A 20,207-nucleotide genomic window follows, 5' to 3' on the forward strand; every position below is an offset into this window, starting at 1 on the left:
TGCATATGATTGTCTTCTGTCTTCATGTGATGAACGAATGACTCAAACCCGATAGAGGACTTGAAAAATGAACTAATCTTCTACTCTACCTGCACAAATGTGCGAATAAACGAATCATTCACGAGAGGACTCATCATTCTCGAGTCACATAAATGATTCACAATAGCATTTGTAAAATAAACTGAAGATTTAAAGCTACTGTATGTAGGTTTTTGACTCTAAAGCATAAAAACTTGCGTAATATGTTAGAGGTTATTGAGGAAATGTGCAAAAGTTCAAATACTAGTTTATACGATAAACAAGTTTATTTAATCCCCTTTGAAAATATTGGAATGCCTCTCTTTGTTTTGGTTTGTGAAAGTCCACAAAATACATTTACTGCAATCGGGGTTGTCTTGGCGGAAAACACAGCACATTTAATTTCAGTTCTGGTGGCTGCCTCAATGTATTTGGGCAACTGAAAATGTAACCTCCGAAAGACCGTAGATGCCTCCATAATGAGACAACATATAACAGTACAAATATTACAAACGTAAACATTAGCTGATCAGCTCAGTTTAATCGCCAGACATACTTGTTCCATTAATCTGACAACCTGTGTGTGCGTCAGGTCATCGGAGGTTAAATGAAAACAGAAAACCTATCTAATATTTTGAACTTGGACTGCAATACATGGCTCAACCACTAGGACAATCTTGTACTGCAGGTTCAATTGCTTTTATTGATTCAATCCGAATAATAAATTACACGACTACAGAATCCTCACATAGAAGAATTTATATAACACTTGACTGAAGGTTTGAAGCGAGTTAAACATTATGTAAAAACGTTATATTTGTTATTTTGACATACTTTTAGATGTACAACTGTCATTATACATGCAATATGATTATGAATGCAATTTCGTGTAGCATTTTGACAAAATGCGCACAGAATCGCCTTCAATTAACCAGCAAGTCAACATAATAAAATGACGTTTAATAAAGTATATTTCAAACTAAATATGTATTAAACCTACACTGAGTTCTGACTTTGGTGTTAATGCCGGTATGTCCATAAACACATATAAAAGAAAAAGGTGTGTAGTAGTATAGTAGTAACAAAGGTGTCTTGTGAAGAGAGTAATGCTATTTATAGATATGCATTCATAAAATAATCCCAAATCAACATACTAAAATGATTTCAGAAGGAAGACTGAAAACTGGAGTAATGATTCGGCTTTGAGTCATATGAAAATAAAAAATTAATCAAAAAAAGAAGATAATAAAAATAAAGCCAAACAAAGAAGACTCATGCTGAGAGTAATGTTTTTTTCTCTTTAAAATACACATTCAGAATGTAAACAAAATGACTCACGCACTTGCTAGCAAAGGTGTGGCTTTTCTTTTTTCTTATTGTTCGACATAGCATTGCTAAACCCGGTTTGAAAGCGTTTATACAGAGGCTTAACACCATAATGCGCTCAATGTGTTGCATGTTGACCTGCAGGGCTTCACAAAGACTGATTAACTCAATGACAGACTCAATGGCTGAAAGGAAGCTGAACGTGAGCGGCGGCTCCAGGTGGTTTACGCACATGCAAACATCTATGATAAACAAGCCACACCGAAACTGGGCCACCTGAAAAGCATGGCTTTTTGTTGTCGTTTCGATGTTTGAACTGTATTTGGAGTTCATCAGCCTTTTCCCTTTCAATCACTCAGTATGAGTCATTTTGATGTTAAAATATTTGTTACACTAATTTAAATGAAAACAACGGTAAAAGCAGCATAATTTCTGTATTAGGAACTCATTGAAAAAAAAAAAAATCTAAAACAGTATATACACATATCTTTCCTCAAAATGTTGTAACCATCATCTAAAACAAGAATAATTTAATGAATATATATATATATATATATATATATATATATATATATATATATGTATATATATATATATATATATATTTTTTTTTTTTTTTCATAGAATTAAATTTAATATATCAAGTAACACTATGTACATGACAAGCAGTTTGCAAAGGGGATACTATGCTTTTACATTATGCTATTTTTATGGAACATATACTTTAATGTGTATTTCAATGTGTAAAATATAGTTTATTACATTGTTGTAATATAATATAATGTAATATAATATAATATAATATAATATAATATAATATAATATAATATAATATAATATAATATAATATAACAACTCAAATCCATGTGACTGAAGCAGACAAAAAAAAATAGTGCTAATCAGTGTTTCGTATTTTAGCATACCTTCAGAATGATAAAGGAGGATATAGACCGTTTACTTGGTGACAAAACAAATTTCCCTTTTGCGATGTGCACATTTATGAGAGAAAACTGATGCTATTCGGAAATAGGATGTTTTTTTCTTTTGCAAAGTGTTTTTTTTTTTACTTAATGTGAAATAACAGAGATTTCTGATTTTGATGTAAAAATCGTTGCTAATTTTCGACAGGAACGTAGCTAAGCAGCATCACACTGAGCAATATTGCAAAACAACACTGTCAGGATGATGATACACAGATTTTTGTGCACAAACTCACAGCATTTAGTATGTAGTTTTGCTGCTTTTAGATCAAGAACAACAACTGCCTTCAATGTCCATTCATATACTCTAAAAAAATCTAGGCTTATATCTTTACAAATAATAAACATCTTCATTTAATGCTTTATTTTGTCCAATCAAAATATCCCATGTTTCAGTGTTTAATTGTTTTTAAGAGGATTGTGGACATTGTCCTTTTATCAAAAAAAAAAAAAAAACGTACACGTGCAATTACTGCCTCCAAAAATTCCTCAAAATGTTGTAGCCATCATCTAAAACAAGAATAATTTAACGAATATATATATTTTTAATAGAATTAAATTTAATATATCCAGTAATACTACGTACACGACAAGCAATTTGCATCGGGCATATTATGCTTTTACATTCTGCTAATTTTATAGAACATATACTTTAATGTGTATTTCAATGTGTAGAATATAGTTTATTACATTGTTATAATATAAAAAATATAAAAATATATAATATAATATAATATAATAATAATTTATTAATATAATAATTTATGGCTTTAAAAATTAAAGCAATATTTAATAGCAGATATAAAAAGTAATTTGTGCCACTAAAGTCCTGTGCAGTTTGCTATAAACAACATCTGGAACTCTGTAAACTAAGGGATGTTAAATGGTTAAATCCCTTTCATATTGGTGTGAGATATTTCAACTGCAAATTGGAGCAAAATGAATACACATCTCCTCTACACAGCAAGAGAAAGAGGAAGGAACTTTGTTTGACGCCAACATGCAAAACAGCTTCAGTTTCCAGCATAACTGTAATCAGTAATTCACAAGCTGATACGCACAATCCATTTGGGAGTCGTTTGCATGTTGGTGCCCTCGGTATCGCATGGGACTTTGGTTCATTGATGTGTGCAGATTCAAATGAGTGTGTATGTGTGTGTGTCACTTCACTGTTAGTTTCCTGACATGCACAGCTCAAAATGTTTGCTGTGGTCCACAAGAGCTTTCACCACAGACACCGGCTGCGGCTGCAAGACACTCTCACGAACTGCAGTTTCACAATGAATGACAATTTCTTAAGCGCCTTCAATACGTAGGATTGACTGATGTTGCTGCTTATTTCCTATAATAAAATCTAAAACTGTTGTTGAGGTTAACAGCTTCGTTAGCAAAAGACACTGTTAAACCTCATTCTGTCAAAAAGAAACTGACTAAACTCTACGTGACTCTTGACGTAGACTCTTAAACGGAATAATCCCCCCCATATTTTTTCAATTACCGACATGCCTTGTGGCATGATAGATCAATATGACTTATCTTTACCCTTTAAGGGCACCTATTTTACCCCTTTTTCAAGATTAAATGGAAATCCTTTGTGTCTCCAGAATGTGTCTGTAAAGTTTGAGCTCAAAACACCTATCAGATTATTTACTATGTCTATCAGAATATTGGTAATTTCAGCTCTGAACACAATTTAGTAGTTTTTGTGGCCTGTGCCTTTAATGCTAGTTCTCCCCACCCACCATTCCCACGTGCCTGTCAGAGTGTGCCTCAATCTCCCTCCCTCGGCTGCATAAGATAAACAGCACAGTGACAGACATGAAGGAAGCCGATCTCACATAACGTTTGTGAGAAATACTACAGTAAGAACTTTCCCAATGATTATTTGATGTATTTGTTGTAGAGTTAATTCAAGCCTTTCTGCCACAATGAGTCTCATACAATGTTGTTACAGAGTTTGCGCACACACGTCGCACATTTAACTTTGCACTGTTTTTGAAGCAGAACTCGTACATCACGTTGCAGTTGGCCTCAAAACAGAAGGGATTTGGGTGCTATTTTAGGAAATCAAGAAATTAAAAAAAAGAGACTTGTTGTGTTTCTATCATTCCAATATTACTGTGGACACACTATACCTACACACAGTTCTGCCCAAACAGCTTACAAAAGATGATTTTTATCATAGGTGCCCTTTAAGTTTTATTAAACTAAAAGTATGTTTCTTTTTAAGTGTTAAGTGGACATGAACAATAAAAGTATTTTAGCATTTAAACATTTAAAGGTACACTTGATTTTTGGGAAATAGGCTGTATTATTGCAAAAAGGGAAAATGAAGTGTGTTTTCATCAAGTTGTTATGGAGCGGCTGACTGTATTGTTAACTGGTTTATTCTACAATTAAATGCATTTCCACCAATTGTTATTCGTATAAAGCCAATTTAAAGAGACAGTCTATTCACCCTCAAGGTGTTCTAAACCTGTTTGAGCTTTTTTATTATGTTGATTAAAATAACTGACATCCATATTGACCATATTCTAAAATGCGGAGGTGTGCTTGTTTTTGCCAATGTTTAAGAACTTCCAATTCAGTTGCCTATGGGAGAAATAGGAATAATAAACGGCAGAAAACGATCAAACTACTTGCTCTACAAACAAGCGTGTTCATGACTATACAGACAAAAGCAGAAAAAAAAATCAGTTTGAACATCAAGCAGCTTAACAAGCTTGTTTTAACGTCTAAAAATTAATGGAAGTAAATGAGACTGAAAGTCTCGAGCCAAAGAGATTCAAATGGCTGCGCCTCTTACTCGAAGAATAAGGTCAATAGTGGGAAAAATAACCACTAAGGAACTCAATGGCTGCCGGATTCCAACATTGTTCTAAATATCTTGTTTTGTATTTAACATGATAAAAAAGATTTAGAATCACTTGATGGAGAGTAAAGGATGAGTCCATTTCATTTTGGGGTATACTATCCCTTTTAATGTCTGTTGTTTGCCTATACATACAGTTGAAGTAAGAATTATTAGCCCTCCTGTAAAATTAATTATTTTATATATATTTTTTCAATTTCTGTTTTTTAAAAACTAATTTGTAACAACTGATTTCTTTTATTTTTGTCATAATGACAGTACATCATATTTTACTAGAGTTTTTAAGATACAAGTGTAACGAAGGCCAGCTAGTGAAGTGCTATGCAGGTAAACCTCACTCCTCTGACCTCAAAAAGTGCTCTAGCGACAGACGCTAGAGGCCATGGCTTCCTTGTTAGAGCAACTGACTCCCATGAACATAATCGCCGGTTCAATCACAGCTCAGCACGGGTTGGGTGCAGTAGGACTAGTGGGTTACATGTGGGGGCTTGTCCAGAATGGGAGTGAGGTTTAGTGAGGTGAGTGTAACAGAGGCCAGCTAGAGAAGTGCTACGCAGGTAAAACTCACTCCTCTGATCTCAAAAGGTGCTCTGTCATCTGTATATATGTAATACAATCTTACTTTTTTAAATAACAGTATTTAATTGTATTATTTAAATTATTGACAATTTAACTTCAGACATTACATTTAAAGACTGGCTCTGATTACCCTCCATATGTAAAATAGCCTCAGTAAACTGACGTATAAAAATTGAAGCGCACTTGTGGCTTTTACAATAAAAGAAAATAGAGAATATGGCCATTAACTTCAGACAAAAAAACACACACACAAAATGTTAAACCAATGTGTGCTAAATATCAAAGCCTTTCAAAGCCATGCAACAGACTTGTGCAAAGAACATGCTGAAATGTATATTGAAACAGCAAGTAGTCATTCATTTCATTGTTTAAAAAAAGAGCAACTTTTCCATTCTCATTCTGCAACAAATTACTTATTTCCTGCATCATGGAAGAAAGTAAAGGCTTCATTTACAAACAACTCAGCAATGTGAATCATTCGCAAAGTGTTTTGTAATGTAATGTATTTTTTATTTAGTGCCATGTCAGCAACCAAGGCTATCTTCATGGCAGGAATCTTTCAACAATAAATATACAATTTAAAAATCAACAAACAAAATAAAACATAAATTAAATAAGATTTTTTGTGTTAATACATGATAAAAATTCTAAAATCTTTTCTGGTTCCACTTTGTCAAAAATGTCCTTAAAAGAGTTCATTTCATAAAAAGTCCTTCTGGAATCAGTAAAAGCAGGACAGTCCAGTAAAATATGTTTTACAGTGATAGGAGTTTTGCAGCACAAACACTGAGTGGGGTTTTCACCTTGGAGCAAAAATCCATGTGTAATTCTCGTATGTCCAATACGGCATCTGGTAAAAACTACTTGATCAAATCGATTCTTAAAATGTCTTAAAATTCTGTGTGAAACTTCAGGTTGGATTTCATGTAGTTTATTGTTTTCTAATGCATCCCATTCCTTTTGCCACTTGTTTAAAATGTAAGCGTTGATAAAAGGTTTCATCTCTGACGGAGGAATTTGGCATTTGTTCATTACTTGCTTCAAAGCATCTTTAGCAGCAGCATCAGCTCGCTCATTGCCTAAAAGCCCGACATGTCCAGGAACCCAGCAAAAAATGATGTGATAAAACTGATTTTGTAGTTGGTGAACTTTAGTTAAAATATTGTCAATCAAAGGATGATCATTTGTTGAAGATTCCATAACTTGGAGGCATGATTTAGAGTCTGTGAAAATGATGGATTTCTTTTGTTGTCGCAAAGTGTTTTCAAATATTTGGAATGGTGTGCTTCCTTCCTCTTTCCACACACTCCAAACTCTTACCAGAATGTCAGACACACATGGAGCGCCTCAGGAGATGCAAAGTACAGACGTATTTACATAGCAGATACGGCCAACCGTGTCCCTGCTGCTAACACACACTAAAAACAATGTTGTCTAAAACACGACATCCTAGAAAACAATTCATTTCTTGATATTTTGCCTCTCATGTGACAGAAAGATGATGTCATGTCCTGTACTAGAGGACAAAGCCGGAAAGGAGTGGTCCTCCCCCCTCCAACTGCAACTATTATTCCTTTCTAATTATAAACTAGCTATCTGGTGATATGTCATGAGGAATGACAAACTGTTCTGAAACAGGATAAATGATTGCTATTAGTTATAATCGTTTCACAATGAGGAATCAGGAATAAATAGTGGAGAAATCAAAACAAAAAAGTTCTCACGCTGATAAACTTCTGATTGTCCAAAAAATTATTAAAACTGAAATGCTGTGTGCGAGGGTCTGCTTTATTTCAGTGGTTCATATAATTTTGACGAACGCCTCACTGAACCAAATTTACCTTTTTATTTCAAAAGTCTTGTCGTCTATCCAAGTTTTAGGAACAACAAATATTGACTCGACTGCTAGTTGATCATTTGGTATCAGAAGTGGCTTATATAAAAGATAAAGGCCTCTAGTTTATGCTTATTTTACCAAAATAAAACACGATCATGTCTTGATTTTTAAATATTTAATTAGGACAGTAAGGCTTGACTTTACTTAGACAAAAGTCTTGTCACTTAACAGAAATAATGTACAGTATGGAATATAAAGTCATGGTGCAGTGGAAAAATAATTAATATTGTGTATGACTCCCTTGAGGTTGGGGGACTGCATCCATACATCTCTGCAATGACTCAAATAACTTATTAATAAATTATCTGGAATAGCAAAGTAACCGTTCATGCAGGACTCCCAGAGTTCATCAAGATTCTTTGGATTCATATTCAATGACTCCATCATACCCTAGGGATGCTCAATAATGTTCATGTCTAGTGACTGGGCTGGCCAATCCTGAAGCACCTTGACCACCTTTGCTTTCAGAAACTTTGATGTGGAGGGTTAGGGTTAGGGTTAGTATGAGAAGTATGAGAGGGAGCGCTATCCTGCTGAAGAATTTGCCCTCTCCTGTAGTTTGTAATGTAATGGGCAGCACAAATGTATTGACGCCTCAGGCTGTTGATGTTGCCATTAACTCTGCAGATGTAACCCCAAACCATGATTTTTCCTTCACCAAACTTGACTGATTTCTGTGAGAATCTTGGGTCCATGCAGGTTCCAAAAGGTCTTCTTCAGTAGTTGTGATGATTGGTGTGTAGTTTAGCAGATGATTCATCAGAAAGATCTAACTTCTGCCACTTTTCCAAACGATCAACTAAAAGTCAAGTTATTATCTGCTGCTCTTACAACTGGGATCGACGACAAAACTTTTATCAGTAAATGAAAAAAAATTATTTAAAAAAACATTATTTTTGATATAAAACAGCAAATTATGCTGATTAGTGATAAGTTTGCACCCCCTAAAAAAAGGATAAGTTTGAAAGACTGACTTACTGTTTACTGCATAACCTATGTGTGAGCATAAGTGTCTATTAAAAAACACACACACATTCTAGTCTGACTTAACTTTTAGACCATAGATGGGTTTGCAGATACAAACAACCAATTTACAAAGAAAAAAAAGTGTCTCTTGAACACTTACAGTGTTAATCTGTGGGCTGGATCTGCCCTTTTCAGACCACACTGGAGAGTCTGCATCACAGCTTGGCACGATCATGCATTGGCACCATAAGCATCATAAATGTGGTAGGGTCTTTTATTTTTGTTTTGTAAATTGGTTGTTTGGTAGCCTAAAAGTATTCTGCGTGTTATTTAATAGACACCTATGCTTACACATAAGTTATACAGTGAACAGTAAGTCCATCTTTTAAGCTCATCCTTTTTAGGGGGTGCAAACTTATAACTGTTCTAAAGTGGGGTCAAATTTAGACTCATAATAACTTACTATTATTATTATTATTAATAATAATATTTTATTAATAATACAGATCAGAGCAAACTATTAACCAGTTTGACATGCTTTATGGGGGATCATTTCTTAATTAGTGGGGTCAAACCCCCCTGTAATTCGCAGACTGATTCTACATGGATAAACCTTAACAGATCTTTACTTTTTGTTTAAAAAGAGGTCACGTAAACATGTCATCCATTATATAGTGAGACCTTAAACATAACAGCTAACAATAGCTCTATTGTCATTCATAATTATTTCTGAGCATGTGTAGAACATTTAACATTTAGAACGTGTTAGCACCGCCAGTAAAATAATTCTCCATTTTAGAGACTTAAAGTGATAGTTCAACCAGAAATGAAAATCTCTATATATATATTTTTTACTCTATTTAATCTAGGCATTATTTATTTCAAGTGGTTCCAAACCTTTAAGAGTTTTTTTTTCCTCTGTTAAATACAAAAATATATTCTGAAAAAGGCCTGTAACTATTGATTTTCATAATAGAACAAACTAATACTATTGACAGTTTTCATACATATTTTTACTACTAAAATACCAGGATTTTCCCATGACTTTTAGGTAAATATTCATGACCTAATGTTGCTTACAATGTCAACGTACAGCACATGACGTAAATAATAAAACATGTATATTGAAAAAAAAAATATATATATATATGAAGAGTTTAAATGCAAAAACCTCTAAAAGCCATTTAATATTTTCTTCTAAAATTTGCATTTTTCTCCAACTCGTGTGTGTTGGCTCACTAATTTTACATTTATAATGTTGGATAAGATCTTTTCTTTGCCTTTTAAGTGAATTAACTGAACATAAATATAGGAGGCTGATAAAAAAAAAACATTTTAGAAAAACATTTCAGATGGCATTTAGAGATTTTTGCATCTGAACTTTTCATATATAAATTAGAAAATATGTGACGATCTACGTATGGTAATCAAAAAATATGCTTGTTTATTGTTATATCTGTAAAATTGTTTTTAGAACGTATCTTGTTGTCTGTGTGAAAATATTTTTGGAAATGTCGGCTTGTATTTTTATAAGACTCTTATAAAAATAGTACAAATTAGCCTTTAGCCTCTAACCTCTGTAGTAAGAGATCGTTTCTGGACACCACACTGAAAATGTAGCTTGAACTACAATGAATGCGAGTGAAGAAGAGGTGAAGCTGAAACTTGAAGTTGCTTTATACCCAACAAAATGTAAAATTTATTCTTAAATATCATTTCAAATATATTTAAGTACACAGATATTTGTTAAACTAATTTCATTTAAGGTTTTTTGATTTTTCAAAACTTTTCTAGGCCTAGAAAAAGCCTTGTCAAAATTCCATGACTTTTCCAGGTTTTCCAGAACCATATGAACCCTGTATTGAAGTCAACAGTTACAGGTTTGCAACAATCATATTTTGCGTTCAAGAGAAGAACTAAACTCATAAAGGTTTGAAAGGGTGAGTAAATGACAGCAGTTTTTATTTTTGGGTGAACTATCCCTTTAAGAAATTCATACAAGAACAAGTTCCCTATACTAAATAGTCTCTAAATCTCTCTTACCTGGATCTCGAAGCCAAAGGACTCCTCTTCTTTCTTCTGCAGGATCACAGTTTTTCTGGAAGGAAATTCAGAAAGGAAACAGAAGATATTCTGTTAGTACGAGCAGAAAAAGGGACCGTTGTACAGTGACGTTCTGAGTGGTTGATCTATGAACTTGACTGTTGGTCAGTGCTTACAGGAACGAAGATGATGAAAGATCAGAGAGGAAATGCATAATCAAGCCCATGATACTGCTGTTTTAGAGAATACGTCTTTATGGTGAAACAGGAAATGTGTGAAAAACTAAAATGTTTAAAAAAAGCATCAAATTGGAGGGTGTAACGTGAACAGCTCATTCTTGAGCTAGGTTTTCACAGTGCTTTTGGTTTCATACTAACACTCTTTGTTACACACAGTTTTGTTTTTACAGTTCTCAATAACAACAGCCAGAAGGCATGAATGGACTTCTGTTGGGTAGAAGTAGTCGTCTAGACAAATTGAGCAATCTGGGGATTTAAACACGTCCATCGTGAATACCCCGACATAAGCGCACATATACATACACATCATTAGGCACTCATGAATTATGCATTTACTAAACAATAAACTGACACATACAGTGAGATGCAACCATCTGGCCGATCAGATTCCCTCCAGCCTCATTTTATTCATTCTGTCCTCTGAAAAGAGCATTGATACATCCATACGTGGAATTGTTCAACACAGAGGATTATTTTTATTACATGACACCTTGTAAAAGACGTGATTGACTACATACTGACGTCTTTATAACTGGAGTGAATAGAGAGTATTTTAGGGAAATAACGATGACGCATGCAATCAAACCTGTGTGGGTGGATAAAAAGCAGTGGCAGTTTTACCTTTGCGGTTCTGGAGACTGCGTGAGGGGCTTCCATTTCTGCAGCCCACCGTTCTGTTCAGCACAACAGAGAGATGAAGGGAAAAACAGAAAGACAAAGAGAGAAGAGAATGAGTGTCTTTTGTGACATTTGGAAAATGTGTCCTTGTACACATGGAATCCCCCTGATCCACAGGTCTTTTCTCAGAGTTTGAGCTGTAGCTTGTGCTCATTTCTGTAGAGTCTGTTCATTTCACATACACTGTGGCTTATGGCTTGTAATTTTTGGCTCTTATTCCAAATAATTCCCAAATGATGTTTAAGAGAACACAAAAAATTTCATAGTATTTCCTATAATATTTTTCTTCTGGAGAAAGTCTTATTTATTTTGGCTGGAGTAAAAGCATATTTTAATTTTTTAAAAATATTTTAAGGTCAATATTTTAAGCCCCCTTGAGCAATTTTTTTCTGTCGATAGTCAAGTAAACAAACCATCGTTACACAATGACTTGCCTAATTAACCTAGTTAACACTTCAAATGTCACTTTAAGCTGAATACTAGCATCTTGAAAAATATCTAGTAAAATTTTATGTACTGTCATCATGGCAAAGATAAAAGAAATCAGTTATTAAAAATATATTAGTTATTAATCGGACCCCCTAGTTTTTCAAGGGGCTGTTTTGCAGCCTGTGCAGTAAGCAGATGTGGATGAAGCGCAAGAGATTTACATGTGAAGTCAATGACAAAGATGAGATTAGACATCCTGCGGCACAAATTGTGCATTTTGTTCATTTGATGCACTTCTGACTGCTAAAGAAAGTGGGAGCAAACATCTAACAAACGGAGCAATGAAACAAGCAGCTTTTTCAGATGCGAAAAGCGGATTTTATTTTTAAATAAATAAATAAAAATCGAACTACGGTTCGAATTTAATGCAAAAGAAAGTTTTGGAGGTAGTGTGTCAAAACTATTCACAAAATGCGAGGTCAAATTATTTTTTTAAAGTGCGAAAAGTACAGCCAAAAATTTCAGACTTAGTGACTAATAACCTTAACTCTTTCCCTGCCATTAACGAGAGAAAATGCTTACCAGGCATTGACGAATTTTACGGCAATCTGTGTTTTAGATATATTACGGCATGTCCTGAATGAAATCTGAGAGAAAGTAAGATCGTGGATAAAAATAAAAGTTATACAAACTTCCTTTGGTTTAATCCTTAAAGTTTTAGATCCATTTTAGATTTAAGTTTAAGAGAGACCAAAATAAAGAAGCTTTCTTTTTATGATGTCATTTCTATTGTCAGATTGCACACCTAACATAGTAGGCTACCTAATATGATAAATTATAAATTCATAACAAACTATAGGGTCTGATTAAAACTTTTGTTCAGAAATTTTTTAATGTGTGATTTGTTTATTTATATATATTATTATATATTATTTTGATTTATAATAATATATATTATTTATTTATTTACACACACACGGGTGCTAATAATTCTGACTTCAACTATATATATGCTGTTAGACAGCTTGCCTGACTCTGCAGAAATAACCTGAAATGCATGTTTTTCTGCTGTTTTCACTTAACCGTTTCAGTCTCAGTTTTCTTTTCATCTCCAGTCTGGTTATCTCTGAAAGTCTTAGAAATTATCACAAGGAGAATCTAAGATGTAGCCAGGTTGGCGAATACAAGTTTTGTCATGTGCTAACAACAACAACTGCCCTGGTGTTCTTGGTGATAGTAGATACATAGACCATACAACGGACATAAGAATTCATTTATAATGCACCCACTCTTACAGAAGGCCATTCAATCGGGCTCTACCTCAACAACTTTAACTTCCCACAAAGTGCACTTTGTAGTTGTACCAAAGCCCTCCTAATCTAGTAAAACGTTGCCTTTCTTTATTTTCGTACACTTTGAGAATTGTCGTAGGGTCCCCTCAATGCCTTCATTTATTTCAAATGTAACTAAGAGGGTCCCTTGGGGGCAGTTGGTCGGGGAGTCGAAGCGCTCCTTCGCACAATGCCCTGTTGTGGCCTGGCGTTCACGCAAAATGTAGGAGTCCAGATACAGAGAGCTGTTCATAAACCTGCCCTGCCCTTACAATTCAAGAGCTTGTCCAGTACTCAGCTGTGTGTAAGCTTTGTTTAAGGCTAATTTCTTCAAATTAAAATGCAACTGATATTAAAATGGCAACTGCAAAGAACTGCTGTCATTCCACCCGAATAATAAAGATTTTTTGTGTAAAGAGCTACAACATTGTCGTTAAGGGACAGTTTGTCTGTTTTTTAATTTCCTCAAGTGTTTGCAAACTAATGCTAATATGTTGAAGCCAAAAACTAAACTAAACAGAACTAAACCAACATAAAAACAACCAAAACAAACAGACAAAATCTTTCCCACAAAGTGCACTTTGTAGTTGTACCAAAGCCCTCCTAATCTAGTAAAACATTGCCTTTCTTTATTTTCGTACACTTTGAGAATTGTCGTAGGGTCCCCTCAATGCCTTCATTTTTTTCAAATGTAACTAAGAGGGTCCCTTGGAGGGATAAACAGACAAACTCTTTCCTCTCCATATGCACCAGACATTTTCTTACCAACACTGGCTGTTTCTCAATACGTGTTCTCCAGTTATTTTGCAGCTTCATGTAATTTCATTATCAATCAATTCCGAAACTAAAGACAAGACTGCAAGAACGGAGGATGCGTGAAAGTTCCCGAATGTGTTCTTGGTATTGAGGATGCGCCAATGCAGACTTAAGCACCGAACCTGCTCTAGAAGTCCCAGAAGTCATTGCAACTGAATAAAAGAGGTGGAAAGTGCAGCATTTTATATAGATTTATTATTTAAGTTCAGAGATACAACTTATTTATCTCAGGAGTTTCCCTAAATGAGATGGTCAAAGTAAACATTACTATGAAAATCTTTATAAAAGGCATAAACACATTAAGGGTGTTCATTTAGCTGAAATTCATATTAAAATCTGCTTTATTTATTTTGTGCAAAGTATATTTGTAAGGGTTTTGTGCATGTTATATATATATTGAAAATGGAAAAACAATGAATCAATGTATGAATGTTGTAAAGTTTTCATGTGACCTTCAGAAAGAACGTAGCATTTCATTTCTCACAGGATGCGTTCTGTGTACTCACAGTCTCCCAAGTTCATTCTTCCGAGGTGACCTTGCAAGAGCGGTCTTTACAATAACACAAATCCGTTCCCCAAGTTTATGGAATTGAGAAACAGCCACTATGTTTCGGGCAAACGTGCAGTTCTTAAGCCAAGGTCGCTCTGCACTTTCGCCCCATAGACTTCTATTCATTCGCAAGCGAATGTGGCAGAGCGGGAACTCAAGCTCCTGCAACGAAAGTTTGGTGAACTCTGATCTGCGAAATCACATCATGTGATTACGTGAGACCAATAAAAGGTCAAATATGGCTATATCATTTCTAATATGGAGCAAATCGCTCTCTTTTTTAATCTTTAATAATCTTGTTTAATCCTGGCCCTTTTTGTAGTACAATACGAAAGAAATTCGCAAGCTCAAACTCTAGTGTGACTACAGCTTTAGTGCGCTTCACGCAGGTGAGTGGGGTTGACAAACCACTTGTAGGTGACGCTCTTTTCCTCTTCATATGCACCAGACACCTTCTTAGAAGCACCCTACACTTCTTGGAAGAAATAAACTAAATTTTCATATTGTCATAGCTTTTATGTACTGCAACTCTCTGATGCTTAGAAGAGTTTTTTTTTATTTCTCACTTGTAAGCAGCTATGGATAAAAGTGTATGCTAAAATGTAAAACAATACACAAAACAGAGACATTTTCAAAATATCTTCAAGGTTTCACAGAAGAAAGGACATCACACAGGTCTAGAACAAGTTGACTACATAATAGCAGGCTTGTCCAATCTGAGTGAACTTTCCCTTTAAGAATATCAGCACCATAACATGCTAGATTATAGATGTTATTTTGATTGCCAGCAGACAGCTTCCCGGAGATACAGCGATCCTATCAGACCATTTGAATTTCAAAAGCCATTTCATTACATGGCAAAACAACACAATCACGCTGAACGCCGGTGGCTCGAGCTTGTTCAATTCAGCAATAAATTCGCTCCCACACCTCAAAGGTCACAGACAATCCAGAGGGGTCTTCACTGCACTGGACACTTGGTCAGGCTCAATAAAAATGGCTCGACAGGCCACACAGGAGGTGGACTGTAAAAGAGCTGGCCCAGAATGCATCAAAGACACATACGAGCTGTTTACAGTCAGTGGAGTCAGTCCTGAATGTGGGTGGTCCAAAGGCACCAGGAAACACTTTACACCATGAGTGACCATGAAACACACTCCAGTGTCTAAACCCAAGGGCCAGAACCAAGCAGACTCGCATCTGTATGGTCAAAACCCAGGAGAGCAAAGGATTTCACTAAAGCAGAGTACAGTGTAGAGGCGATCAGCAGATTAATGTCTCTCTCTGGATTTAGATGGAAGTGTGGGAGACTAGTACTCTATTTATTCATTCTTTAAGTAGTCGAAAAAAGAAAGTTGCACCAATTTCCATTTATTAGTTTACTTTAGATATTACATTTAAAACAAAGTTGATTTTCATTTAGAAAACTTAAAATAGATCTCTCTCCCACTAGATTACTATTGTTTATCAATGGAGATTTGTTAAAGAACAATTTACATTGGTAATTGAAAAATAAAACAAATTAAAGTTGAACCAATCTCCATTTATTGGTTCACTTTAGATTTACGGCTGCACGATATTGGAAAAAACAGACATTGTGATTTTTGTTTAATTGTGATATTTATTGCAATATGAATATACTTTCACATGATGACTTATGTCTTATGATTTTCTAAAAAGTACAACAGTGTTAAGGTACAAAAATAAAATAACACTTAAAAATAACACTTAGTCAACGTTTAAAGTGGATAAAACCTTTCACCAAAGTTGTCCGAAAACAATTCAACAAAAAGGCAATTTTGAAAAACTTATTATATCTGCCTCAAATGTTGACTACTATAGCCTTCGTTATAGAAATAATTAAATTCACTTAATCTTAATTAATGGTTTACAAATTTTATTTTTAATGGTTTAAATTCGCTTAAAATAACAGACCTTAAAAAAAAATCTTTAAGCGTTAAACTTTGTTCCAAACTATTTTCTGGTTAGTTACAATTGCAACTTGACATTGCAGATCCAGCAACTATTTTACATTTAATTATTCAATTACTGTATACCTGAACACAGTTTAATTGCTTTGAAATATTTTTCTTCATTGATTTTATCTATGCTTGTAGATTGTTTATTAAATATCATGCATATGCACTCACCCAACAGAATTATCCAAATTAAATTTGGCAAATAAAGCAACTCATCTAGTGAAATTATAATAACATAATTAATGATAAATAAAATGATCATTAATTTGAATGATTTTAATTTGAATATATGATGGAACTTATAAATTGCATAATAACAATAATAATAATAATTCAAAATTATATATTAATTAACTAGATTTTTTTTGAGCTTTTATTTAGCTTAAGATGTTCTATCACATATGACCTAATCACTGAAAGATAACACTTACAGTGGAATGTACAGATTGAATCTCTCTCTATGACACGATATGAGTGATCATCAGTAATGCATGAACATGAAATGATTCAGAGTCACACAGAAATGAAAAAGTGTAGTCACTCAAAGCGCCACATGACTGCCCACGCGTAAACATGCAAATGAGGCTCAACGATGGAACAGTCACAGATGCGCACTGATGGACAGGTGTGAATGAGCGCAGGTCAAGAATTTCCTTACATGCCATACAATCTATGACAACTGCTTGCTTGAGGCATTCCATTTGACTACCTAAATTAGGTCTAACGGCCTTAAGTATTCTCTTAACAGTGGTTGTTAACCCTTGGGTACTCCTGCAATGAATATTTGGGAAAGAATGAGATAATAATGAGCTTCAGGTGTGTTAATAAGGGTAGCATAAAATGTGCAATACTTCAAACTAATCAAACTTGAGTGCTGCATCTACACTGCTGCTTCTAATCATAGCAAACCCGTCACAGGACTGATGTTTGTGTGCTTAATTAAGTCCAGGCAACACACACAATACATTCAAGATGTACTTGCATATGAGGGCAGATATAAAGGAGGCAAGCAAGTGCTGTGTTACTTGTCAAGTTTTAAATCCAGTAGCTGATGTTAGGATTAGTTATGAATAGTGGGGTCAAAGTTATTAAGTAAATTGATGTGGGAATAAATGTGTGCTGGACTCTAAGCTGAATTGTAATTTGACCAGACTCAGATACTGGTTGAATCATCTCTGTTATCTTTCACATAATGACTGTAAAATGTCAGACCAGTCTTAAAATGGTTGATTGGTTTTAAAAGGGTCTTATCTTGTCATCTGACAAGCCAAAACAAAAAATAAAGTACAGGTTGACCATAGCAAAACTAGCAATGAATTTTAGGCTGAACCAAAATGCAACAAGGAATTATAAGGCTTATTAATATTTTAACTAACATATTATTAAAGAAATGGTTTTGAACCATTCGTCAAAATTGTTTGTTGGTCTTAGCTGGTCTAATTAAACTGTGAAGTGCCCAGAAATCCTTCAAAATGGTCCAAAATACTAGTCTGGCCATGGTTTATAAGATTAACACCGACTAGCAATCAATCCTAGGCTGGATTTATTCAACAAGGAGTTTTAAAAGTATACAACAACTTTAAAAACAGCTTAAACAAGACATCTTATCTGGTTTTGTGATGGTCCTAGCTGGTTTGACGAGCTAAAATGTGTCCAGAAATGATAGAAAACAAACAAATGATCATGGGCTGCAAGGCTAACTATGACTAGCAAATAACCTCAGGCTGAACTGAAACATTTCAAGTGAACATTGATCAACTGAAAGGTGCACAAATCCAACATAAAACCAAGCAGATTACAGTACAAGTTTGACCGGACTGATCTACTGGTTAAATCATCTCTGGTAGTAATACATATCTTTCATATAATGGTTGCAAATGATTAAACCAGTCCTAAATGGGTTGATTAGTTTAAAAATGGCATAGTCATCTGACAAGGTAAACAAAAGTCCAGAAATCCTCTAAAACAATTTAAAGAAACTTTACTAGCAACGAATCATAAGCTGAACTAAAAAGCAACAAGGAATTATAAGGTTCATTAATAAGATACCATAAAGAGATGGCTTCAACTGTCAAAAATATGTTCTTCTTTTCTGGTCTTCAAACATCTTTAAAACTGTCCAAAATACTAGTCTGGCCATGGTTTGTGAGATTAACACAGACTAGCAAACAATCCTAGGCTAGATTTATTCAACAAGAAGTTTTAAAGTATACAACAACTTCAAAAAGCAACTTAAACAAGTCAAAATTGAACTGTTAATCTTATCTGGTTTATGATGGTTCTAGCTGGTTTGACGAAGTGTCCAGAAATTATAAAAAACAAACAACTGACCATGGGCAGCAAGGCTAACTATGACTAGCAAATAACCTCAGGCTGGAGTAAAGCATTTCAACTGAACATTGATCAACTGAAAGGTGCACAAATCCCACACAAAAACATACAAAAATACAGGTTTGACCATAGCTTGTGAGGCTAATGAAGTAAAGTAAACATACTTAGTCTGGACTAGGTTAATTCAGCAAGGCAGTTTAAGGAAGGTAAACATCAAAACATTGAAACAGCTCAAACCAGTAATGGTTTTGTCCTATTTGACTTTTAGATGGTCTTAGCTGGTCTGACAGGCTGAAAAGTGCCCCGAAATAGTTTATAATAATCAGACATATAAGAATTATTATAAAGGCAATAATATCAGAGCTGCAATTCTGGACTCCTTAGAAATTTAAGTTAGTTAAATATAATAACACAGACTAAACTACTGTAAAATGGTTTGTTGGTCTTATCTAGTTTTAAAAGAGGTCTTAGCTGGTCTGACTACATTATAAGTGAACTGATCCAGAACAATCCAAAATACAGGTTTCACTATGGGCTCCACGGCTAAATGTATGTAGATAAATATCATAACAGAAACCTATCGTTTGACAATGTAAACAGTAAGCAGTCAAACACAGAAAAACTAAATCTCAACACAAATGAAATACTAACCTTTTTAAAGTTCCTCGGTAGGGTTCCTCCTGAGTAAGCAAGGGTTTTATAATTGTAAACCTCGGTGGAGTTTGAGGGTCCACGATTCACAATCCCACAGCTGTCCGATTTAGAGGACGTGAAGTAAATATCTCCACTGTCGTGACACAACGACCCGCTGTCCGGATCGCTTGAATTCAGCTTCTTTACGCGACGGAAAGTCATATTTTTCATAGTCCGCGTGTCACTCAGTTAGACAGAAAAGAAGAATGAAGAGCAAGAGATGAATGGTACTGAGTGTGGGTGAAAAGACACCTCACCCACTAGCAAGCAGCCTACACTTTTTGACTTGTGCAACAGTCTACAGCCTCAGCAGCATCTGCGAACACACTCGCTGCGTTCAGAAAAAAAGCACATGTTGAAGGAAATACGGTGGAGTAAACCAGCGAATGGAGAGCCGCACTACGTTAAGAGGGCGGGACCACACAATTGGCGCAATGTAATTGGTCGTCATGTACAGACGCTATGTTTTGGTTTTAAAAA

General features: G+C 34.7%; 1 protein-coding gene across 1 annotated transcript in view; it reads right to left on the minus strand.

Moving 5' to 3' along the window:
• The window catches only part of tamalin (trafficking regulator and scaffold protein tamalin), a 33,191-nt gene extending 13,242 nt beyond the window's left edge, over positions 1-19,949 (minus strand). The window contains 3 exon segments of the mRNA NM_001039924.1: positions 10,682-10,736; positions 11,542-11,594; positions 19,686-19,949. Of these exon segments, the coding sequence (NP_001035013.1) occupies positions 10,682-10,736; positions 11,542-11,594; positions 19,686-19,898 (321 nt within the window). The 5' untranslated portion in view covers positions 19,899-19,949.
• Positions 19,950-20,207: the final 258 nt, after the last annotated feature.

Source organism: Danio rerio, chromosome 23 (assembly GCF_052040795.2).
Source record: "Danio rerio strain M-AB ecotype USA chromosome 23, GRCz13ab, whole genome shotgun sequence".
Lineage (NCBI taxonomy): Eukaryota > Metazoa > Chordata > Actinopteri > Cypriniformes > Danionidae > Danio > Danio rerio.